Source organism: Carica papaya, chromosome 6 (assembly GCF_054855325.1).
Source record: "Carica papaya isolate Zhongbai chromosome 6, ASM5485532v1, whole genome shotgun sequence".
Lineage (NCBI taxonomy): Eukaryota > Viridiplantae > Streptophyta > Magnoliopsida > Brassicales > Caricaceae > Carica > Carica papaya.
In genome coordinates this window covers 10,122,837-10,146,300 of record NC_142314.1, presented here as the reverse complement: position 1 = coordinate 10,146,300, position 23,464 = coordinate 10,122,837, and the positions used below count along the sequence as shown (strand labels likewise).

The window sequence follows — 23,464 nt, the reverse complement described above, 5'->3', positions numbered from 1 at the left end:
TAGATTTTTAAAATTTTATTTATAATATTAAAAAATAATGCTGGGTGATCGCATAATAAATTAATCTAATAATTTTGGTTTATTTTTGAAAAGATATTAAATCATGATTAGGTGTCTGTTTATTACCAACTATATAATAATAAAACAAATTATATATAATTAAAGTTTTCAAAAAATTTCACAGATATAATTTATTTATTTTAAAAAAATTGAATTATATAAAAAACACATTTAATTATAAATAAATTTATTTTTTAATACTTATACACCTGTTTTCTTTTTTTTTTTTGTTTTTAGAGAAATACTTATAAACCCTGTTTGTAGCTAAACAAATAAGTTATAACAACCAACTTTCAAAAAGGAAAAAAAAAAAAGTATAAAAACTTGTGAGCGGGAACCAAACGGTTCCTACATTTTCTTTTGAAACAAACTCTTGATCCTTGAGCGAGAAGGAAAAGAAATCAGTTACAGCCCTTGCAGCAGGAAACTCTCAAGCGCGGCACGAAGGTTGGGAAAAGAAATCCGATCGAGTTTTTCGAGACAGTCGAGACGAGTACTTCTCTTTCAGAGAGAGAATGAGTAAGATTGCGGAAGTAGGACAGCTTAACTTCGGAGAATGGCCCCCGAGGGGGGGGTCTCGCACTATTGACTGCTTTGAGAAATTGGAGCAGATTGGTGAAGGAACTTACGGGTACGTACTTCTTTAGTTTTCTTGCCTTTATCTCAATTGCTTCCGTTTCTGTTTGGTTCTGAAGAAAATTCTTGATTTCTTGTTGCTGTTAAGTCGACTTCATGGCTACCGGGTGAACTTAGCATCTTCTGCATTCATTTTCTTTTTCTATTATATGCATTTAATATTGATTGCGGGTATTTGCTTCGATGTTTTCCTGATTGCTTATTCTCTATTAATAGGATTGCTTTGTTCCGCAGCCTGCTGTATTATACATGGTTTGGCTGAGCGATCTTTGTTTGTCATTCTGTTTTTCAGATTTTTTTTCTTTAATTTCTCGACTGAATGTTAGAAATAGTTAGGTTTATTTATTGGTGCATACATGATTAAGAGGTTCTGGCAGTAAAAAATAATTAAGCAAGAACCCAAGACACACTTTCATTAGAGTGTGATCCATAGTTAAATAGAGATTGCAAGATTTTGTTCACGTTCACGTTCACATTCTAATCTTGCAAAATTTTGAACTTCTTGTTTCTGAATAGAAAAGAAAAAAAAATCCTAATCCATAATATATGTTGTTGTTTATAGAAAAGAACGTATAAGTTTTATTGAGAGATAGTGATGGAATTTGGAATTAGTTGTTTCAATTCCATTGAGAGTTCAGGGGGTGAATTTTCATTTTGCAAGAGGATTTAACTTAAACGAATTAAGTGTAAACTTTTAAAATTTTTCCACAAATCAAGTTCATTTGCTTCAAATATAGCCCTGAGTTCGTTTTTTTCCCATCTTTTTCTCTCGTACCTTACCTCATATCCTTGAATTAAGGAGAGTGAGTGCAAAAGAAAGAAAAACACGGCATGACCTTTTTAAATTTTTTAGTATAAGAAAACTAGTAAATGAAAGCAAGCGATTTTGTGCATACCTAGTTTGTTCTTAAAATCAAATTTTCTCATTACTCCAAATTGGCGGAAAAGGAAAGAAAGAAAGAGTTTAATTTTAATGATAAAGTTTTTATTTTATGTTAATTGTATATCTTGCATCTTTTTTAATAGTGATGTTATTCTCATGCTTAATCCTTTTGTTTCCTTTACAAACCACCAACTCACCTTAGTGATAATAAAAGTATGTGAGTAGTTTTTTTTTTATAGACAACACCAGCAGTGCTTGTGTGGGAAAGTTCAAAAAAAAATTGAAACTCAATTCTATTTCCTGTTTAAAAATTTCTACATTGATTAAACCGTTGAGTTTTCTTGGGAATGAAGTATGAGATCTCTCTGAGATGTGCTTGCCTTCCGGAATAGTTGTTATTTAGTTGCATGTTTTTCCAGTCAGGTTTACATGGCCAGAGAAATCGAATCTGGGGAAATTGTTGCTCTTAAAAGGATACGCATGGAAAATGAAACAGAGGGGGTTTGTTCTTTCCTTATTGTGCTCTTTTGATTTTATATATTATTCATATGGAAGTTAGGGATGTAAATTGTAAGGTGTATTTGTTTTCCTTCAAGAGTTGACATGTTTCAAATTTCTTTATCCAGCTTCCAGTGACCGCCATCCGAGAAATTAAGATTCTTAATGAGCTTGATCATGAAAATGTTATAAAGCTGAAAGAAATTGTTACTTCTCCAGGTACTTGGTTTCCTGGTTCATAAATCATTTCCAGATATATATAGCAACGGCATATTTCCTTTGCTTGATAAAATTTCTGCCTTGAAGGTCGTAGGAGGGATGAACAAGGGAGACCTGGTGAGTGAAACTACTGCATTTGATCTAATGTAGTTCGTTCTGTTTATATTTTTTACTTTTTTCCTGTACAGAGAATTTAATATGATCCTAAAAGTATTCTGGCTAACCTTCATTTTTTTCAATTATGTATTTTCGGGACTGCAGATGATAGTAAGTACAAAGGTGGAATCTACATGGTGTTTGAGTACATGGACCATGACTTGATGGGGCTTTATAAACGTCCTGGAGTGAGATTTACAGTGCCCCAGATCAAGGTATCATATTCTCTACATTCAGCACAGGGATGTGTCTTTATGCATTTTCTATAATCTATCTTGAATATCTTATACCAGAAAAATCCACTGACAATTTTCTTTTTGACAGTGTTACATGAAACAGCTGCTGACTGGGCTTCATTATTGTCATATCCATCAAATACTTCACCGGGACATCAAAGGTGGTCATCGAATTGTGATTTTAGGGTTAGAGTGTTTACCCGTTGCATTTTTGGCTATTTTTGATCTTCAGTTTCATGCAGGTTCTAATCTTTTGATAAATAATGAGGGAAATTTGAAGATAGCAGATTTTGGACTTGCAAGATATCTTCCTCCTAACGATAGAGGAAATCTTACTAATCGTGTTATTACTTTGTGGTATAGGTATGTTTTTATTTATGTGTTTGAATTTATATTTAGCTGGTTGAGACTGATGTATGCATCAGGCCCCCAGAGTTGCTACTTGGAGCCACAAAATATGGTCCAGCTGTTGATATGTGGTCTGTGGGTTGTATCTTTGCTGAGCTTTTGAATTGGAAACCGATCTTGCCTGGCAAAGATGAGGTGAGCCCTAGATTTCTTCATATCACCAAGCTATATCATGATGATGAATTAATATCTTTACTTTCCTTGATGATTTACATTTTATAGATGCCATGAATCTTGTAATGAGAGGCTGGGATGATTGTAATAGTTTGCTTTAACATTCAAATTCCTGATCCAAAGAGGTTATGCAAAATTAGTTTGATGCTTGGCTGTTGTTTCCAATGAGAATAGGGTATCTACTATCCGTCATATGAAGGTTCCCTTTTGTATGTCTGATTACTTGATTTTTTAATGTAGAAAGTGACATAACTATTTCCCCTGCAGTATTAGTAATAAAATTTGAATCATTCATTGGATTGCTTGTTTATTATTACAATATTTAGATATCTTAGTTGAAACATAAGCTTCATGGAGGAGTATAAGTTTTGATTATTTCTTCTTTACTTTGCACATGTCCTGCAATGAATTGTACAAAGTTTTTGCGACATCACTTGAGGTATAGTTAGTTTTCTACATCGAATATGCATTTTTTATTTTTTGATTCTACATAACAGAGTTAGTTAAATGAATCTACTTGAGTATGTTTATATTTTCTTGATAGTGTTGGCTGCTTTTCTTATATAGAGCGTATATAAGGAATAAAGCAGACTTGATGAGCATTTGAAGAAAAGTAGATTCTTCAAAGAGCATTAGAAATTTAAGAAATTGTATGAAGTTGAATGTGGTGCTAGCTAATAATGTTTGTGCCACTAATTTCTTTTTAGAATTATGCATAGGAGAATCAATTTAATATGGTATATCCTATTTTTAATTATTTTCTTACTCATACCTCTTGTTGCAGCCTGACCAATTGAACAAGATATTTGAACTTTGCGGGTCACCAGATGAAAATAACTGGCCAGGGGCTTCCTTGACTCCTTGGTATGATAATCTCAAGCCAACAAGACCCATGAAGAGACGTGTTAGGGAGGTTTTCCAACAGTGAGTGAAGAAGATCAATTTCCTTGCAATTTTTTTTAAAAAATTCGGTTCCCCATCTTGGTACAGGAGATCCTATTTTGTTTTTTTTTCTTTTGTTTTAATTTATAGTTTTGACAGTCTTGCCCTTGATTTACTGGAGAGATTGCTGACGCTTGACCCATCCCAGGTATCACGTTCAATATTTCAACTTTTATTTATCATCAAGCCATCATTTTTTTAGCTGCTTATAATTTATCTGTTAGTCCTTTACATAGGGGCCATTTGGATTTGCTAATTCTTTAAGAAGCTTATGAATATACGTAGTCTATAAGCTGTGTTTTCTATAACCTCCTGAAAAACAAGTCACAATGTGTTTGGTTAGGTATGTTTCTATTTGCTTACAAATTTCTCCTAATTGTTTGATAAAAGAATCTTTATAAGTTGAAAGTTGGTGAAGTCATCACTGGAAATAACACGGACTAGAAACAAGTTTAGATGTGTTAGATTAGGCGTGTTTCTTTTTTGTTTTCTTTGGAAACGTAAGAAAATAATATGACACTAGTAAGGAAGCACAGCAAACCACACAGTAGCACACCACAACCATCCATCAGAACAGCATGAACCCAACAGCCCACGCGCACAACAAGAAGCACAAAAACAAGTACAGAGAACCCCAAGAACATAGGAACACAGAACAAACACCAGAACAGCAGCATGGCAAACAGGGGCCAAAAAGGAGCACCACCCAGAAATCGCCAATAAAACAGAAGCGCTAAGTCTTAAACACAACCAGAGAGAACAAGACATCCAGGCCATATCCAAGCAAAAATGAGTTTCTCCATGCCGTTCCTCATTTTGTTGGACTCCATAAACAGCTTCTAAGGCATGTCATTACTAGAGGTCCAGCAAACAGCCACTTGCAAGTCGCTTTCCACCATCAGTTCTATTTCACTAGCGTCAGGAGTGGACGCCACAATCAGAATTTGGTTAGGCGTGTTTCCATTTGCATACTTATAAAAGAGTCTCAAAAAATGACCAAGAACACATAGGAACTGGATTGGTCATTTCTGAAAGAATATTTGGTCAAACCACAAGGTCCTAATTATTGTTCTCCACTTGGCAAAACACAGTTACCCAATATATATGTGATTTTTATCCCTTGTCAAACAGACTTAACCAAACATCCCTTATCGTAGTGTGATCGTTTTTTGCAGAAGTGTTGAATTGGAAGCAAATTTATACTTTCTTAGTGGTGTAGAACGAGATGATATTAGAATGAAGGATTTTATATATTTTTGTAATTATTGCGATATCTTTATGTTTAGGAAATAGTATTTAGTTTTAGTATATTTAATTGTTGATTGAGATTTAGAAATTTCTGATTTTCTCTTTATTATTTTGAATTTTTTTCCTGTACAAAGGCTACTAGCATGGACATTAGTAGGCAATGCTGACTTGAGAATTATTTTGCTCTTAAAAGGGTCAACACTAAGTTAGTTCTGTAGTATCACCTGTATTTAGTTTTCAATTTGAGAGAGTCACTTCTGTAGGAAAAACTATGTCAATGCCCTCCTATTGCTTAGGGTTTTCTGTGCACTTACTATGATGTTTTATGCAATTATTATAATGAAGTGGCATATTTGAGCAGTCTTAACTCAAGCAACAGCAATATGATTTGATATTGAAACCTCAGTTGTGGTTGATTTTAACCAGAGACTGACAATAATTGTGTTCTATGTTTGCCTTTTTTTTTTTTAATTTCTATAGAGGATATGTGCCAGAGATGCCCTTGATGCCGACTACTTCTGGGCTGACCCATTTCCATGTGATCCCAAGAGGTGATTTTTTTTTTTTCCATTTTAAATAGGTCTATACTTGATCTATTCTTTTCTGGTTATTATTCATGCTCAATATAAGAAAATAGCTGCACTAAACTTGCAATCTCCTGTGGGAAAAACAGAATATGTTGGTGCCATGTGCCAGACAAGTTGTAGTTCTTCGGCACTTGTATCAAATTGGTCCTTGATATTTTAATTGAAGCAATTAACCCTCCTGCATTTTTTAATAAATTAACACTGTAGGTAACACCATATTTTAACTGCCAACACATTTTTAGGAAACCTAAAACATATATTTTCTTGAAGGGTATACGAGTAATTTGACTATTTTTCAATTCTTTCCACGTTTCGCTGAAAATCCCTTTGCTTCTCCCTCCAAACACATGCTTCCGTGTAGGGCTGAAAATCATTTTCGTTGACATATTTTTTAGGAAACTTAAAAACATATGTTGTTCTCAAAGGGTATATGAGTAGTTTCACCATTCGTCAGTTCTTCCGTGTTTTGTTGAAAATCCTTTCGCTGCTTCTCCATGCACATTCTTCCATGCGGGCTGAAAAACATCTTCTTCACCAGACCCCTGTGCTACTTCGTAAACGCTTCTCTCAGTCATGCAGTGTTGACCGAGGAGGAAAATGGAAAAGGTACCGTGGAGACAAAGGCAAGCAAGCGTAGGAGAATACAGGCAAGTGACTGATCATGTGAGGAGATTTGGAGGGGGTTTCTCGATTCTAAACCTAGAACTTTGGGGGATTTACGGAAGTTTGGATAAAGTTTCTAGGGTTTACGAGGAGAAAAATAGAGGGAGGGGAGGGAGAGCCTTAAATATTCTATGTTAATTTTCTGGGTAAATGGACATTAGAGTGCCTGTTTAATCTTCTTCATCCGCTAGAGTTTAAAAGGAGTCTTTTTGCAGCTTTCGAGTAGAAACAATGGCAGTCCCTTTGCTAACCAAGAAAATCATGAACCAAAGTATGCTTGAGAAAGTTTGAAGACTCTTCCACATGATATCTAGTGGGTTAAAGTTGATATATGCTCGATGTTAAGGCAGGAGCACACGATATGCTTGGGAAAGTGCTTGAAAAAAAGAGTTATTTTGTTTGACAATGATATTTACTGGTTTTGACTTTAATCTGGTTACTTCGTGATATATTGCATCTTCCTTACATAAAATCTTCCTAATGCTTGCTTTTAACTTTATGATTGCATTAACAGCCTGCCTAAATATGAATCATCTCACGAGTTCCAGACAAGGAAAAGGAGGCAGGAACAGCGTGAAGAAGCAGCGAGGAGACAGAGGTGGCTGCCTCCGCAGCAGCAAACTCTACTGCGTCCGCAGCAGCAAACTCTACTGCGTCCGCAGCAGCGATCTCACACTCAACACTGGTCTGGAGGTCAGACTATGCGTCCTCCAAGTGGAAGTTCTGGAGGATACAACCAAGGTCGAGGAGGCCAACTGAGAGGGTACAACAGGGGACCACATCCGCTACAGCTACATGGTCCTAGAGGGTCCAGTAGTGGTTATGGAGTTGGTCCGTCGAATTATTCCCGAAGTGGTCAACATGGCGAATCTGCCCGTGGGAGGGGTCGTGGTAATCGAGGTCAACAGCATGATTAGCAGCAGTGAATCTGGATTTATTTTGGAGGGGTCGTGGTAATCGAGGTCAACAGCATGATTAGCAGCAGTGAATCTGGATTTATTTTCAGAGTAGAAGTAGTTAATAGAGGAAGTTGACATGGAAGAAACTGCCCCAATATCTTTAGTTGGAGTTTTGGGATGATTAGTCAGTTTGTTTTTAGTAGAAAACAAAGAATAGTTGTTCTGTGCTTAAATTTTCTAACAAAAGAAAGTGAAACTACTGTTTTTTAGGGATCTAAAGGGCTTGGTGCATATGTTGCTGGAAGTTTGTAAATGCTCTGTTAGATTTGCTTTGTGAGAGGAAATATGCAACAGCTGTTTACTAATTCTAGAGGAAGCGAATAAGCTTTTGAACAACTCCTGTTCTTATTGTTAGCCAAAGGGGGGAGAAATGTATAGCTTTTGAAGAACTAAAGAGAAATTAACATGAGATACATATATTTTCTTATAGGGGGGTCTCAATTTATAGTCTATTCTTTTAATTGTATTAACCTATACCTTGATATCATATATATCTATATATACATACATATAGTTTACTTTGATTATCCCAGTAAATCTTTATATATTAATAAATTAGATTATTGATTTTATTGAATTAAAATCGACTACTGTCAACTTATAATATTTTCACAAAAAAAATTAAATTCGTAGCATTCAAATAAAATACAGTCACTAAATTATCATGCTCAAGACAAACAAAAATAAAAATATAATATCAAATTAAATTTATTTTAGGAAAAGTCAAGATTTTATATACATAAAGTATTTTTTTTTGTACAATATAATTTGCACACGTGACTTATAAATCAATAGCGACTTATAAACCAATAGTAATTTTCTAATGCTTAATTTAGTGAGATTAAGAATGTAAGTTATTAGTATGTTAATAATATTATGATAACCGAGTTTGATAAATCTTAATTAACATATATATATATATATATCTCTCTCAGCGAAAGAAACATTCCGTGAAAATTAAATTTTCTTACTTATGTTAACCACGATAAGTTAAAACATCTGATATAACTTTTTATTTTAAAAAATTTTTAAGACAACAGTCAACATATTTTTTATTTTTATATTTTTAAAATTAAAATAATCTATTTACTAAAATAAAAATAAATTCAGACTCACTAATGCTAATCATGCTCATGACTTTCTTTATTTTTTTCCTTCTTTCTTAAACATTTTGATACATGTTAAAAATGAATAATCTTTTAGTAGTTCTTGAAATATAAAGGTAATTTTTAGATAGCCCTTAACACATTTATTAGGAATCCTTAAAAATTTAAATTGAAAAAATTAAAAACACATAATTCAAAACATAATCAAAATGCAAATAAAGCATTTTAAATTTCTACAGTTGAGAAATATATATATGTATGTATATATAGATATATATGATATCAAGGTATAGGTTAATACAATTAAAAGAATAGACTATAAATTGAGACCCCCCTAGAAGAAAATATATGTATCTCATGTTAATTTCTCTTTAGTTCTTCAGCAAATAATAAGTACAGGAGTTGTTCAAAAGCTTATTCGCTTCCTCTAGAATTAGTAAATAGCTTTTGCATATTTCCTCTCACAAAGCAAATCTAACTTGAGCATTTACAAACTTCCAGCAGCATATACACCAAGCCCTTTGGAATCCCTAAAAAACAGTAGTTTCACTTTCTTTTGTTAGAAAATTTAAGCACAGAACAACTCCTCTTTGTTTTCTACTAAAAACAAACTGACTAATCATCCCAAAACTCCAACTGAAGATATTGGGGCAAGTTTCTTCCATGTCTACTTCCTCTATTATGTATTTCTACTCTGATAATAAATCCAGACTCAACTGCTGCTAATCATACTGTTGACTTCGAGTACCACGACCCCTCCCGCCTGCAAATTTGCCATGTTGACTTCTTTAGGAATTAATCCGACGGACCAACTCCATAACCACTACTGTAGCGCCCGGGAAATTGAAATTGAAAAAAAAAAAAAAAGGGGCCACGTTAGTAGCCACGTCAGCAGACCCAGTCAGCAATCCCGGCCAACCGGGACCTGCCAGGTGGCAAGACCACGTCGATCCGGGACGGGCCACGTTGGCGATCCGCGTATGCGCGATCGGACGGCCCAGATCAAGCGTGCGATCGGACGGCCCAGATGCAATCGCATGGACGGCACAGATTCAATCAAAAACGGACGGCCCAGATTCAATAAAAAACGGACGGCCCAGATTAAATCAAAATGGACGGCTGAGATCAAAAGGCAAAAGGGTATAAATAAGACCCCCACACCAGAACACAAAACCCTAGCCGCCTGCCCTCGCCGGAGAAGACGAACCAGAAGCCGGCCCCCGCCACCCGCCGCTGCACCGGAGGGATTTCTGACCGCCGATCGAGGTAAATTTCATACCCCCGACTCGTTTTTCCACGCTGATTTCCCCTGTGGCCAAATCGGAGCCAAAATCCAGGCCAAACGGCCGAAAAACACGGCCGAAACCCAGCGGCGCCGCCGCGCCCCTCCTCAGTTTTTGCCTCCGATGAGGCCCTTCCCGGCCTCCGTTTAATGCAAATTTTATATCACCGTGATCACCATTCTTTTGTCTACAGGTTGATCGGAGCCGAATCACCAAAATACGAACTTCACCGGAGAGCCGCCGCCGGTAAGCTTCGGTTTTCCGTAATTTTTTGGCCCCTTGGGGGCCCTAGAGTTGTTTAATCGCAAGGATCGATGCAAGTGTGGCCAAATTCGGCCGAAAACGGCCAAAATGAGGCGAATCGCCGCCGCCATCGCCGGAGCACGGCTGAGCCTCCGTGCCGGAATTGCAATATTGGCCAAAAAGGGGCCCTGGGCCTAATTTGGGATTTTTTGGAACACGTACAGGTACCAGTTGTGCGTTTCAGTTCCCCGGAAAAAATTCAGGGAAAATTAGGGACAGCCTGTAGGCGCACTGTGAAGCCGTGTTCGGACCCCGAAATGAGTAAGGACCCCTCACCCTATTTCCTATCACGGTATTAAAGTTCAATAAATGATAAAATGGTATTTCATGAATCAACGAATGTGTGAAATTGCTTAAGGTCGCTAATGGAGCCCGAGTCTAATGTGGTTGTCGGTTAACTATTATTTGGCCTGTTTTACAGTTTTAAATGCAGTATGAGGTTTGATGTTTTCATTTTATAGTTTCGTGTGCATATTTTACTGTTTTATTGATTATGAATTGAATTACTGGGATATTGATGCTGTATGTTTGTCTGTTTGGCATAAATTACTGTTTTGCTTGTTTGTATGTGGATTGATGATGCTGACTGAGGGAAAAGAGAATGATAGATTATGTAAATGGGTAATTGTATAATGTGGTCAGTCTGACTAGATATCCTGGGAGATGGTGGACGGACCGGGTCCGTAGGGAACCCTACCGGGATTGTGGTCTCCCATACCGGACGGGGTATGGAGATCTTATGTGTTTTGGCGCCCATACCGGACGGGGTATAGGGACGACCCGTTTCACCCTCATACCGGACGGGGTAATGAGGTTTATAGTTTTGGCGCCCATACCGGACGGGGTATGGGGACGGCCCTGGAATATGATTTCAAGTGTTAAGGGTTAACGGGTAGCGGGACCCCTATGGATCCCCATGGATACTAGTGGGCTGGTAAATGAGGAAAATATATTGTGTAACGATTGAATTACGAAAGACTTGATAAGTATTATGTTATACAGTTTATATATGATTTCATGATGATGATGATGTTATTGCTTTCGTATATTGTTTTATGAATTTCACCGAGGTAAGTGAATGGTAAAGTTTTTATTATTGATAAAAGGATTTGTTGTAAATTATGCTCCATTGGTCTTTTTGTGTTTTCTACCCACCTTTACCTCCGTGACGGTGAGATATCGTGATGTCTTTACTGGGCTAGTGTAGCTCATTCCTTATTTAATCATTTCAGATCAGGAAGACATTGTTCCCGAGCCGGTTCCGCAGGAGGACGACGAAGGGGACGCCTAAAGACTCCATAGTCATATTCGTAGCTTTTACTTTCAAGTTTCTCCTTGAGGTAGTTTGATCTTTTATATTGTGAGCACGTTTTTTGTTTTAGTGTAAGGGATGTTAATCAAATTTTTGACTTCGCTTCCGCATTTGATATTTTTAATATACATTCCATTTTAAATTTCCGGGGCTGTTTCAACTACTGGACCCTCTAGAACCATGTACCTGTAGCGGATATTGTCCACTGTTGTGCCATCTCACTTGGCCTCCTCGACTTTGGTTGTATCCTCCAGAACTTCCACTTGGAGGATGCATAGTCCGACCTCCAGACCAGCGTTGAGTGTGAGATTGCCAGGTATGTTTAACAGGATGCAGTGGAGTATGCTGCTGCAGATGCCGCAACCTCCTTGCTACTTTTTTTACGCTATTGCTGCCTCTTTTTCTTTGTCTGGAACTCGCGAGATGATTCATATTTAGGCAGGTTGTTAATGCAATAATAAAATTAAAAAGCAAGCATTAGGAAGATTTTATGTAAGGAAGATGCAAATATATCATGAGGTAACCAGATGAAAGTCAAAACAAGAAAATTGCATTGTCAAGCACAACAACACTTTGTTCAAGCACTTTCTCAAGCATATCATGTGATGTTGCCTTAACATCGAGCATGTATTAACTTTAACCCACTAGATGTCATGTGGAAGTGTCTTCCAACTTTCTCAAGCATTCTGTACTAATGATTTTCTTGGTAAGAAAAAAAAAAATTTCTGAGCATAATAATCAGCACGTCCTCATCTCTATAACTTCATAATTAAAATGATCTATTTATTAAAATTTTTACTTAGCCTAAATCCTAAATCTTAATTGTTTTCAAATATCTCTTTAACATTATATATATATAGTGATGTTCACGTTTTAAAAGTATTTTTATAATTAAATACAATTTTTTCTTTACTTAAAATGCAAAATTTACTTTTAACAAATTTAAAGACAAAAATTAAAATATGTAGATTTTATAAAATAGTTTTAATTTTCGTTAAAAATTTATATTTAAAATCTTAAAATTATCAAATTCTATACATACATACATACATTATTGACAGACTACTCTCATGGTGGATTGCTTCGTGTAGAACTATCTACACCCATATTGTGGTCTATGTAAATTGAACTCTTAGTTTCTTTTTCTTTTTCTTTTTTTACTCACACACACATACAACATGAGAGACTAATTGATTTGTTCTTCTTCTTCGTTGTTTTTGTCTTCTTTTTCTTCTTCTTATTGTTTCATAAGCGAATAGAAAGAAAAGTGGAAGAAATGGGGGAGGGAGGGAGGGAGGAAGGACGTTGTCAGTCTTGTTATTTATTTATTTTTATTTTATCAAAAAGTTATTATTTATACAAACTGAGTTTATCTATTCATATTTAAGTTTCATAATCCAACTATTTAAGTTTCAAAAGTTTAAATTTAAATTCTTAATAAAGTATAGAGCTCAATAAACAAGTATATACTTCTAATATAGAATTTGCATATTCAACAATGAACTGCAAAAATTTAAAATATTTTTTTTATAAAAAAAAAACATTTTTAACAACAAAAGAATTTATTATAAATTATAATATGTAAATTGGTACAAGTAAAACCATCTAAGATAATTAACATTATTAACACAACAGTTAAAAAACTTGTGTAACTTAATGTTGTAAATGCAAATTTCTTATAACAGTCTTCAATATATGAACATGTTTAAAAGAGGAGGAACTGAGAAATGTTTTTCCACTTTCTCCCCTCTTTTTTTTTTTCCTAAATTTTATTTTTAGTTGCCATAAAACTTTTAAAGCATATCAGATGGTTGGTTAGAGGAAATCCATGGGAACATCTCTGGAGTTCTTGGTGGACTTTCTTTTTTTTTTTTTTTCCTTCTCAAACAATAAGTTGAAAGTATCTCAAATTCTCTGATATCATATTGTCCCTTGACAATTAAAAATAAAAAAAAAAAAAAAAACTATTAATAAATAAAAATGAAGTCACAGAAAGATCCAGGGAAATAGTTTTTTCCCTCGGTTGTGTTAGGTAAAATGAACAGGTACTCCACCACCTCCCACAAAATATTGATAGAAAAGGAAAAACAATGTCCCTGAAAAATGCCAACCAAGAAAATGAAAAACCTCTTCTTTCCCCAGTATTAACTTTTTTCTCACTCTTTCCAGCCTCTCCAGGGCTTTAAAATGGATGCTGGAAAAAATATCTATGCTGACTCTACTTTCAGAACTATCTTCATGAACTCATATACGAAGTAACTAATGGCAGCCGATGGTAAAACCTGTAGAAAAAGAAAACCAGGAAGTTACGAGGTAAACTCTTTTAAAGTGAATGGCTAAGCAATTGTTGTAAACGGGAATCAAATTCAAACCCCTAGTAACCTCATCAGAAGAGTGCGAGCAAAGTTGAGCCAAAGGCTCTTGGCAGTTAAGAAGTAGATTTTTCTTTCTAGCAAACATAATTTAATATTTGGGAGTAAGCTGAGTGAAACTGAACTTTACAACCTCTAACTAGAGGTACATGTGACACCCTAACCATTCTACCAGGTTGATTGTCACCAGCTCCTAGCTAAGAATTGAACTTAAAACTAAAAATTTATTCCATCTCAAGTTTCCTCAGCTAACGAAACCTCAAAGAATTAACTCAAATAAATCAATGGTTCTGTTAAGAAAAGAAAAGGATATAAGTAATCAATGTATCACATAAGACAATTAAATGCATTTTAACTCCAAAGAGGTTGAAACATGCAAAGGAAAAGATTTGCAGTTGCAGACAACGGTTTGGTAAGCGAAGTTGGAAATTGAATAATAAAGGAAACAAAACACCAGCAGGGCATGCTACGGAGCGGGCCCCATAGATTTTTATGTGGTAAGCTATCTTCCACGGAAGAGGGAAAAAGAGAAAAAAAAAATGGCAAGCTGAATTGACCTCAACATACTAAGGTAAAGAGACTGGAGTTTGAGGGAGCCTGACAGTCCAAAAGTAGGCACTCCTTGTATTTGCTCCACAGAGCAGCCATATGAAAATTCCCCGAGTGAAATCCATTTCTAACTAAACCAGGCTAAGGGTCTAGTTAACAATGATCTGCTATTTTCAAGGATGAAAAAGTGCATTCCACCATTTTTATTTTAAGCAGTTTATTAACTGGTCATAATATAACTTCTCAATCATGAAATAAATCATTTGTAGAAGAGATTCGTCTAGTACCTGCAATAAACTAGGAATTAAACCAGCATATAGAGCAGGAACACCTCCTTGATGAACTATTTTGATACAAGTTGCTATTGCACTTAACTTTGTAGCTTGCACCTGCATTTGGAGATGTCTCCTCACAATTTCAAATGGATAAGTTGCAGCTTCAGAACAAACACCAGCAATTGCCCCATATAGCAATGTTCTAATGGGACCCAACTCTAATTGATCCAATACATTTAATTCTTCACCTTCTTGTTTCATTTGTTGAAGCCTCTTCCTCCCTTTCGGTGAACGGAGATATGCTGACTTCAGGATATCATAAACACCATAAAAAACTGCACCTGATGGAGCCATACTCACAAGAGAGGGTACTATACCCTTGTAAAGAGAAAAGAACCCTTCAGTTTGGATCATATGGCGGAAAGCACCAACTACACCACCCAATGCTTCCCCACCAGGTGCTAACATAACTGTCCTTATCTGAAATATGATACATTTAGAGTCTTGAGAATCAAAATTATACATAACCATGTGAACATTAGAAGAAATGACCTATATTTCCAGCTGGTAGTTACAGCCACCAGAATTTTCTAAGTGTCAATCCTACCAAATTACCCTCACTGAAGGGGAATAAGAAAAATTGATAATTTGATTAACCTGTGGAGAAAATTATCAATAAGATACTAAACATCAGCTTGAAACAAAAATCAAAACAGGAATCAGAATGGCTGGATGCATTTGATGATAAAAGAAAAAAAAATTTAATTCCAGTTTAAATCTGATGGGGCTTCTACTAGGCCAACAACTATACCTGCCTACTGTAGCATGTATCCAGCCCTAAACTGTTCCACTTATGGAGCAAGATTCACAAGGAGATATCGTGTTTCTTTGCCTATATCATATCATTAATCAAATCTTACATTGAATTTATATGGAATAAATATCAATAAGCACAACTTGTCCGTAGTAAGTAATGAACAAGAAATGGTAGGCACTCTTTTTAAGTCTATCTAAAAACATGTCGTAATTACTTTCTGATTGGATATTTTAAGTATCTAACTTGTCTTGGATAAATGTTGATAACATTCGAACTGACATTATCTTAGGCCTGAACTAATGTTTACACTCTGAACTATGAAATGCTGATAGACTTAAGGGCCACTGGAGGGTTTTTCCAAATGCCATATCCATTATTTTATTTTGCTGGTCATAGTTTTCATATTAAAAACGAAATGGCTGCATAGAATTATCTAACAGGTGTCAGACACACACAAAAGAAATGGCTGCATCATGTCTTGAAGATGAAAATTCAAGTCCAGAAACATAATGAGACGATGAGAGATATGCATTCGCAAGTATACCCAATGCTTCAGGCAATCAAGAACAGGAAACCCAAAATTTCATTTCCACTCAGTAGTGACATAGACTAAGTGCAAACAAACTCATTTAAGCATGCTATTTTAAAATTTTAAGCTTGTCCAAGTCTTTCAAGTTTTAAAAGGTGATGCGACCATACATAAGACTACATAATGAAACATATATAAAGGCACTTTCATGTAAAGGAAATAAATTTCTGGCAAAGACAAAAAAAAAAGGCATAGCAGAAGTGATGCAACCAAAATTAGTAGTTTATAAATGGCACGTACAGTATCCATAGGTAGACAAAGCAAGCTAGCGGTGATTCCAGCTGCAGCACCAGCAAGAAACCTCTCAAAATTTGTGGCTTCTTCATTCCCGGATAATTTCAACAGATAACTTCTATATGTATCATAAGCATAGAAATTGATAGCCTTAAAAGGGGCAGTACGAAGAATATTGAGAAAGTTTCCTTTCCAAAAGCCTTTTGGCCCTTCAGAAGCTGCTATTGCCTTAATGAGTTCAAAAAGGCTCTTCTGCTCGCCACGAACTATGTATTCCAACTTCAGTCTCTCAAGAGGTGCAATCAAAGTTCTGTCACAAGAACAACAATTCTGTGTAAGTGGAACAAAAATAAATAATTTATATTAATAAATCATAAATCACAATCAAGTAAGAAGCAGAACACCAAAAGCCGGGACTTCACAGAAGCTAAGCATAAGTCTTTTATTGAGCAGCAGATGGCGTTCATGAATTCCTCATTAATTTTATGAAAATAGATTACCCTGAAAGCTTTTATTGCGAACAAGGGAAGTAGAAAATTCATCACTTTCACTCTAGTAATAAAAATTCCTTTTTCTCCTCTGATGTTATAGCTAGAGGCGCAGAGAAAGTCATGCCGTTCTGATTATTGTAAATTTACCCAAAAAGGGAAAAATACATAGAAAGCTAGGCTTTCTCTACTCCGAAGTTACTTAAGCCAAAAAGTCACTTTCACATTTGGGAGGAAACTTCTGTTGCTTGCTACTGGATTTGATAAAACTTAAAAATCAAAGTGCTTGTTGTCGTTTTCCTCAGTTATTTTGTCTGAGCATTGAAGTTAATGACATTAGTTATAGACAATGAGTAAAAACCATCAAGAATATATGATATAACTTGTAACTCCAGCTCTAAGGTCGTGCACGGATTATGAAATAAACTATAAGAAACACAAATATCTGACCATATGACAGGCGTATTTAATTCTTTTCAAGAAAAAAAAAAATCAAGGAAAGAAGTTCAAACCTTGAAACAATCGCAGCAACGGCACCAGCCCACAAATGCTTGGTAGTATTCAAAGCACCTGATCCCCGCTCTTTAGCCTTCGTCTTCTCCACTTTGCGCTCACCAAAAACTGTTTCGTTCCCTGACAAGTTCGTGTCCCCATTTTGCCCCAACCTCTCTTCCGATTCCTCAACACAATCCTCCCCTTCCTCGCTCGATAAGCTCACAGCCAAGAACAACGGGCCCTTGATTCCATTTCCTCGCCGCAATTTCCCGAAGGTCAGCCTCTTATATCCAATACTACACGAATTAATCGCACCCTTATTCGTTGAAAACGAGGAAACAAACGAAGCAGGGACTGTTTGATCAAGGAACAAACCGCCAAGGGGAAGAGAGGGATGATCCAACCGTAGAGATTTAATCATCATAATCCCGAAGCAGCGATCTGCTCTGTAATTGCAGCGAAAGACCGATACAGACCGGATTCCGAAAATACGGTGTCGTTTTAAATAGTTGAAAGTCGAGCAACAAAAATGGCGACCACAACAGCAGCATCAGATTTATTCAAAACAACAATGAAGGAATACCAGCAACAACAGAAGAGGAGGCTTGAAGATGAAGAAAGAATTTTGATTGTTAGTTGATATATTTGGGGATAAGAAGTTGATATAAAAGGGAATCAAGGAAATGCTTGTGTGCTGCTTCTTTGTTCTTGTGCTCTGCTTGGCTTCCATCGCCACCATGAGTGCAGTTTTTGCCTTTGCTTTTATCGAGTTTCTTTTCGAAAGTGGGTGCTTGCTCACTGTCGTCGGCTGCAACAAACAATATTTTTCCTTTTAAGAATATGTATTCCTCTCTTCGGCCAATCACAGGCCGACATGTCTGCATTGCGTGACGTGACTACCAAACGAGTTCAAAGTTTTATAATTACTAGATGCTTAAATTATAATTATATATTTCTTATTTATTTTCAATTAAAATGTTCTCTAAATTAAACTACTACTTAATATATAAATATCACTGGATAGATATAAACTATATACTTTAGTTGGATAGATTAGCAGAGAGGTTGTCTGTTACAGTTTTGTGCATCTTGGTTTATTTTTAATATGGAAATTATATTATAATTAATAAAATATAAATTTTTAATTTTTAATTATATAAATAGTATATGTTAACTACTGAAATAGTTTATCATAAAAAATAAAAAATAAAATTATTTTTATAAACACTGTAAATTATTTGACGTTTAATAGTAGTTTATAACTGTTAATAATTTTTTGGAAATATATATATTAAAATTTCAATTAGAATAGTTTTATTTTGGATTGCCACGTTTGCCATTGATATTCATAATAGTTTTAAAATGTTAAATTTATCCCCTTAATAATTCAATAAGATTATCAAAGGTTAAAATTAAACTCAAAACTAAAAAATTATGCTTGACAATTTAAGTCACATCTTTAGGTGTCCCGTACCAAATGAGGAGGGTTAAAATCATAAATGCCATGATAACTTATAATTTTTTAAAAAGATAATTAATTTAAATGTTATTATATATATATATATAAACTTGCTTTAGAATTTAGAATTACTGTACTATATAATTTTACAATATCACATTTTTGTTTGTAACAAATTCTGAAATATGGTGAAATCTAATTACAAATTATCATTTACTTTAATTCTCATATTGTAAACTTATATTATAAAAATTAGAAAAAAAAAAAGAATCATATAGAACTAGAGCTGAAACTGTAACAATACATTTTAACTTCAATTAATTTTGATACAATTTAAAATATGTTATCTATAATTTCATGTAAAATCAACTTTTATTATTTTAAATAAAAATTTTATATCATTTAGTTAAATAAATGTATAAGTTCTATATATTTTTTATGTGTCATAAATATAATTTAAATGAGATTAATTTTGATTTTCTCGCTCAAATTAACTATTAATATTAATTTTATTTTATTAAAAAATTTAAAAAAAAAACGTTCGTGTATATTAATCTATTACACTGATAATTTTAGTAGCAGAATAATATAATCTCATTCCAAAATCACTTAAAAGATAGAAAATGAGAAGGGAAGAAAGATAAGAGGACAGTGAAAGAGAGAGAATAATATAATCTCAAAATATTTTGTATGGATCAAAAAAGTGTTTTTGTCTACAAAAATAAAGTTTTTTGCATTTTTTTAGTTCACAAAATATGAAAAATAGAGTTGTGAAACATACAAAAAGAAGGTCTGTTTGATTAGAGAAGGATTATTTTTGTAAAGAGATCATAGTCAAAATATGATGCTAATGAAATGATTGTTGGAAAAAAAATAATAAATTAAAAGAAGAAATATTTGTAATTTAAATGACGAAATAAACAAGTTCTTTGAATTTATTCTGAAAGATATTTATTTATAATCATATGTATTATTTATTATTATTTTTTTAAATAAAAAAAAATATTTTTTGAACAATAAATTTTATTTTATTTTATTTTTTAATTAGGACAACTAAAAATACAATGGAATATTGGACATCACTTTTTAAAACATATATTGGGCCGGTCCTTATACAAAATGTACTGATTGATACATAAGAAAAGCCCACCTTCAAAAATATCTATATATTTTTGTAAATAGTTAAATACATATATAAATATGTTAAAAAATAAAAAGAGTATTTTTTATATATAAAACAAAATTTTTATAGTTTTACGATGTAAAACAATCAAGCAATAATAGCTGGATATTTTAATTTTGATGTGGCCACGCAGAGTGGTTAGCAAAATTAATGTTTATCATTATATCACATGCTAACCTTTTCCTTCTTAATATTAGATTTAGTTTGAATTATCTTTTTGACAGTTTCTAATAATCCCTGTTAGACAGAAAAGTACAAATCTAAGTCAATTAATTCATAATTAGTGCATGTGTTCCTCAATTGAAATTTTCCATAAAATTTATTTTTAAATGTATATTTATTTTAACTAATAGATAATAAAAATTTTCCTTATAAATTAGACTCCCATAAATTTTATATAGATTCAGAACGGGCATTTTCCAAATATTATTAATTTAATAAATTTTAAATTTTAAGTAAATTTTAATACATATAAACTTAATTATTTTGTTATTTTAATTTTAGTTTAATTTACACATTCTTTTAATTGAGCTATGTACAAATTTATAAATAAAATTCACGTTATTTGTAATATCGACTATTGAAAATTTAGTCCGAGATAATTTATTATTAACGAAATAATAAATTAAAATAATTTAATATCTAAAGTCCATAATATATTTCATGTGTCTATGTTACGCAAGTACAACCCAGATCCTTCGCATATCTTATCTCATAAGCCACTTCCACTTCAGAAGTATCTATCCTATGAGGAGGTACCGATAGATATTTTGGACTAGAAGAGCAGAGTGTTTTGCAATAGAAAATTTTTTTTTGTTAAAGTCTTATGGTAGAATCACTCGAAGGACGAGACCACTTGGGAACTAGATTCAGACTTCAAGGCCCAGTACCCCTAACTGTTTGACTAGTGAGAGAGCAGCAAATTTGGGAGGACCAAATTTTTTTCTTAAGGGGTGGAGAGTTGTAACCTCCGGGACCGAAAATTTAGTTTATAATAATTTAATACTAACGAAATAATAAATTAAAATAATTTAATTTTTTACTTTATTGTTAATTTTTTAAGAAATATGAATTTTGGATGAAATTAAAATTAATTTTGGAAAACATGGTGAAATTGTGAATAAAAGAAGGTGTATTTGAAAGAAAAATTAAAAACAGGGGTCAAATCGTAAAAAGAAAAAATGCAAGTCATGTGGGACGGCCACGTTAGCAGCAATAGCGAGTCAGAACACGCCGCATAACGGACACACTGGCACAGGTTCCACGCAGACGATCTGCGTACCTGGGCGATTCAACGGCTCACATCTGTTCCCGCTCGCACGAACGGTGAGATCTTAATCCTGCCCAGATTCAAACAAACAACTATGTTCAGCTGTATGAAGATCTAACGGTGGGGCGATGAACGAGCGAGATTCACTCCGAAGGATCGCGATGATGACCCATATTTGCACCAAGATCTACATAAATGCATCTCAATTTGAACGGTTCTCCTTGTTCAACATCCACATAAACGGACAGTCAGGATTAAGGATCTCTTTGGTCAGCTCCCAAAATCCTAACCGACACCTCATATCGGAGAAGAAGAAGAGAGGCAGTTGGAAAACGAACTATTCGCCGGAGAAGGAGATCGGCCACCGTCACCGTTGAACCAAAATCACCACCGACGCTGAAAAGATAAAATGTTTTCCCATTTCGCTCGGAATTGAATTTTGAACCTCTTCACACCCATATCGGAGCCAAAAGGTCAATGGGTGAGCCAGAAAATGCGAGCGGAGCTCTAACGAGCCGCCGCAGCTGCAACCCAAAAACTCATCCGATGAGCCCCTTCTTGTTTCTTGTTTCCTGTTTCCATCAATTTTTTGATCGTCAAGTTCTTTGTTTCTTTTTGGTGCAAGTTAGCTGAAGAGAAACTGCGACCACAGAGGAACGACAAAGCCACTGCACCGAAAAATTCCTCCGCCGGTAGGGTCTCAATTTTCCCTTTTTTCAGCCGACAAAGGCCCTTAAAACCTTGTTTTTTTGCAAGTTTTCATGCAAAATCGATCAAAATCGGCCGAAAACAACCAAACAGAGAGGAAGCACCGCGGTGCCAGAGCACGGCGACGCCGTCGTGACAGAACCCTAAACCGGCTAGAAAAATTTAAAAATGCTTATTTTGGCCTTTTTGGGGTATTTTAAAATATATAACACGTGTTTTTGATTTTCACAGAAAAAATTCAGAAAATCTAAGAATTGACAGGAGGCGTAGTGAAAAAGATAGTGTTTCAAATACCGAGCTGGGGTAAAAATCTCTCACATTTTTTATTCGTTATGGTAAATTAAAGTCTAATAACTGATAATTGTGTATTTTATAAAAATTAAAAATTTATAAAATTAATTATATGTCACTAGTGGAGGCAGCACCTGCCAATATATAATTGCCCTAGCTTTATTGTTTATTTTCTCCTATATTGCCTAAAATGCTTACTGTTGCATCATGTGTTGTAATTTATTAGTTTTAATTGCTTTCTTGTTATTAGTTTATCTATCCATTTTGTGTAACACCCAAATTTTTATTTTTTATTATTATTAGAATTATTTTGATTTTATTTTATTTTAATAATTAATTTATTAGGTAATAATTATATGGTTTTAATTTAATTTAATTTAATTTAATAGAAATAAAAATAATAATAATGATAAAAAGAGGTAAAATTATTTTTTGGATTTAATTGAAAATGATTTTGGAAAAAAGGGGTGAAATTTTGGATTCTGGAAGTGTTTTTAAAAAGAAAATCGAAAACTAGGTGTCAAAACGCAATTTAGAAAAATTGCGCCACATCAGCAACCACGTCAGCAGCCGGTCAGCAACTCCGGCCAACCAGGACACACTGCGTGGCAGAGACGCTGACGTGGGAGACCATGCGGGACGGAGCCACATGAGCGATACGCGCGCACGGACGGCCCAGATCAAAAGCGCATGCGGACGGCCTAAATTTATTTCCAATTTAATCGCGATCGGACGACCCATATTAAAACGTGATGGATGGCTCAGATTAAAAGGGGAATGTTATAAATAACATCATCCACACCAAACCCTAGCCGCCAGAACACTCGCCGGAGAAGATAACCCAGCCACCAAAGGAACCGACCGCCGCACCGGAGCACCTTCCGGCTGCCAAACGAGGTAAAATTTCTCTCTTTGGCTCAATTTTTGATGCTAAACCCACCTGTGGCCAAATCGGAGCCAAACCACCGGCCAATTGGCCGAAAAACATCGCCGAAGCCTAGCGGCGCCGCCGCGGGTTTCCTCGATTTTTGCCTCCGATGAGGCCCTTCCCAATTCTCATT

General features: G+C 34.7%; 2 protein-coding genes across 6 annotated transcripts in view; one reads left to right on the top strand and one right to left on the bottom strand.

Moving 5' to 3' along the window:
* The window catches only part of LOC110825428 (Mitochondrial substrate carrier family protein), a 37,319-nt gene extending 19,003 nt beyond the window's left edge, over nt 1-18,316 (bottom strand). The window contains exons 1-5 of one of the 4 annotated variants that reach the window (XM_022055878.2): nt 17,510-18,316; nt 16,516-16,819; nt 15,118-15,349; nt 14,882-14,983; nt 13,621-13,955 (exon numbers count right to left, since the gene is read on the bottom strand). In XM_022055878.2, coding sequence (XP_021911570.1) covers nt 14,892-14,983; nt 15,118-15,349; nt 16,516-16,819; nt 17,510-17,916 — 1,035 coding nt within the window. In that variant the 5' untranslated portion in view covers nt 17,917-18,316 and the 3' untranslated portion in view covers nt 13,621-13,955; nt 14,882-14,891. Of the gene's footprint in view, nt 1-13,620; nt 13,956-14,881; nt 15,350-16,515; nt 16,820-17,509 lie in introns of those variants that run through there. The other 3 variants (XM_088223248.1, XM_022055877.2, XM_088223247.1) reach the window with 3 other exon arrangements.
* Nucleotides 379-8,096, top strand: LOC110806506 (cyclin-dependent kinase C-1-like). 2 transcript variants are annotated; one of them, XM_088223429.1, is made up of 12 exons: nt 379-691; nt 1,999-2,080; nt 2,206-2,296; nt 2,384-2,413; nt 2,558-2,667; nt 2,777-2,849; nt 2,931-3,051; nt 3,114-3,231; nt 4,055-4,194; nt 4,312-4,360; nt 5,941-6,011; nt 7,225-8,096. In XM_088223429.1, the coding sequence occupies exons 1-12, from the start codon at nt 576-578 to the stop codon at nt 7,625-7,627; spliced, it is 1,404 nt and encodes a 467-aa protein (XP_088079555.1). In that variant the 5' UTR covers nt 379-575; the 3' UTR covers nt 7,628-8,096. The 2 variants fall into 2 exon arrangements, with proteins under 2 accessions (XP_088079555.1, XP_088079553.1); XM_088223427.1 differs by having other exon boundaries at nt 380-691; nt 4,303-4,360.
* Nucleotides 18,317-23,464: the final 5,148 nt, after the last annotated feature.

Bases quoted from the DNA above. Each gene is read 5' to 3' on its own strand.
- LOC110806506 (XM_088223427.1), top strand. From the start codon at position 576: ATGAGTAAGATTGCGGAAGTAGGACAGCTTAACTTCGGAGAATGGCCC. The intron at 3,232-4,054 runs GTGAGCCCTAGA...CTCTTGTTGCAG, and splicing joins TCTTGCCTGGCAAAGATGAG to CCTGACCAATTGAACAAGAT. The intron at 4,195-4,302 runs GTGAGTGAAGAA...TTTAATTTATAG, and splicing joins GTTAGGGAGGTTTTCCAACA to TTTTGACAGTCTTGCCCTTG.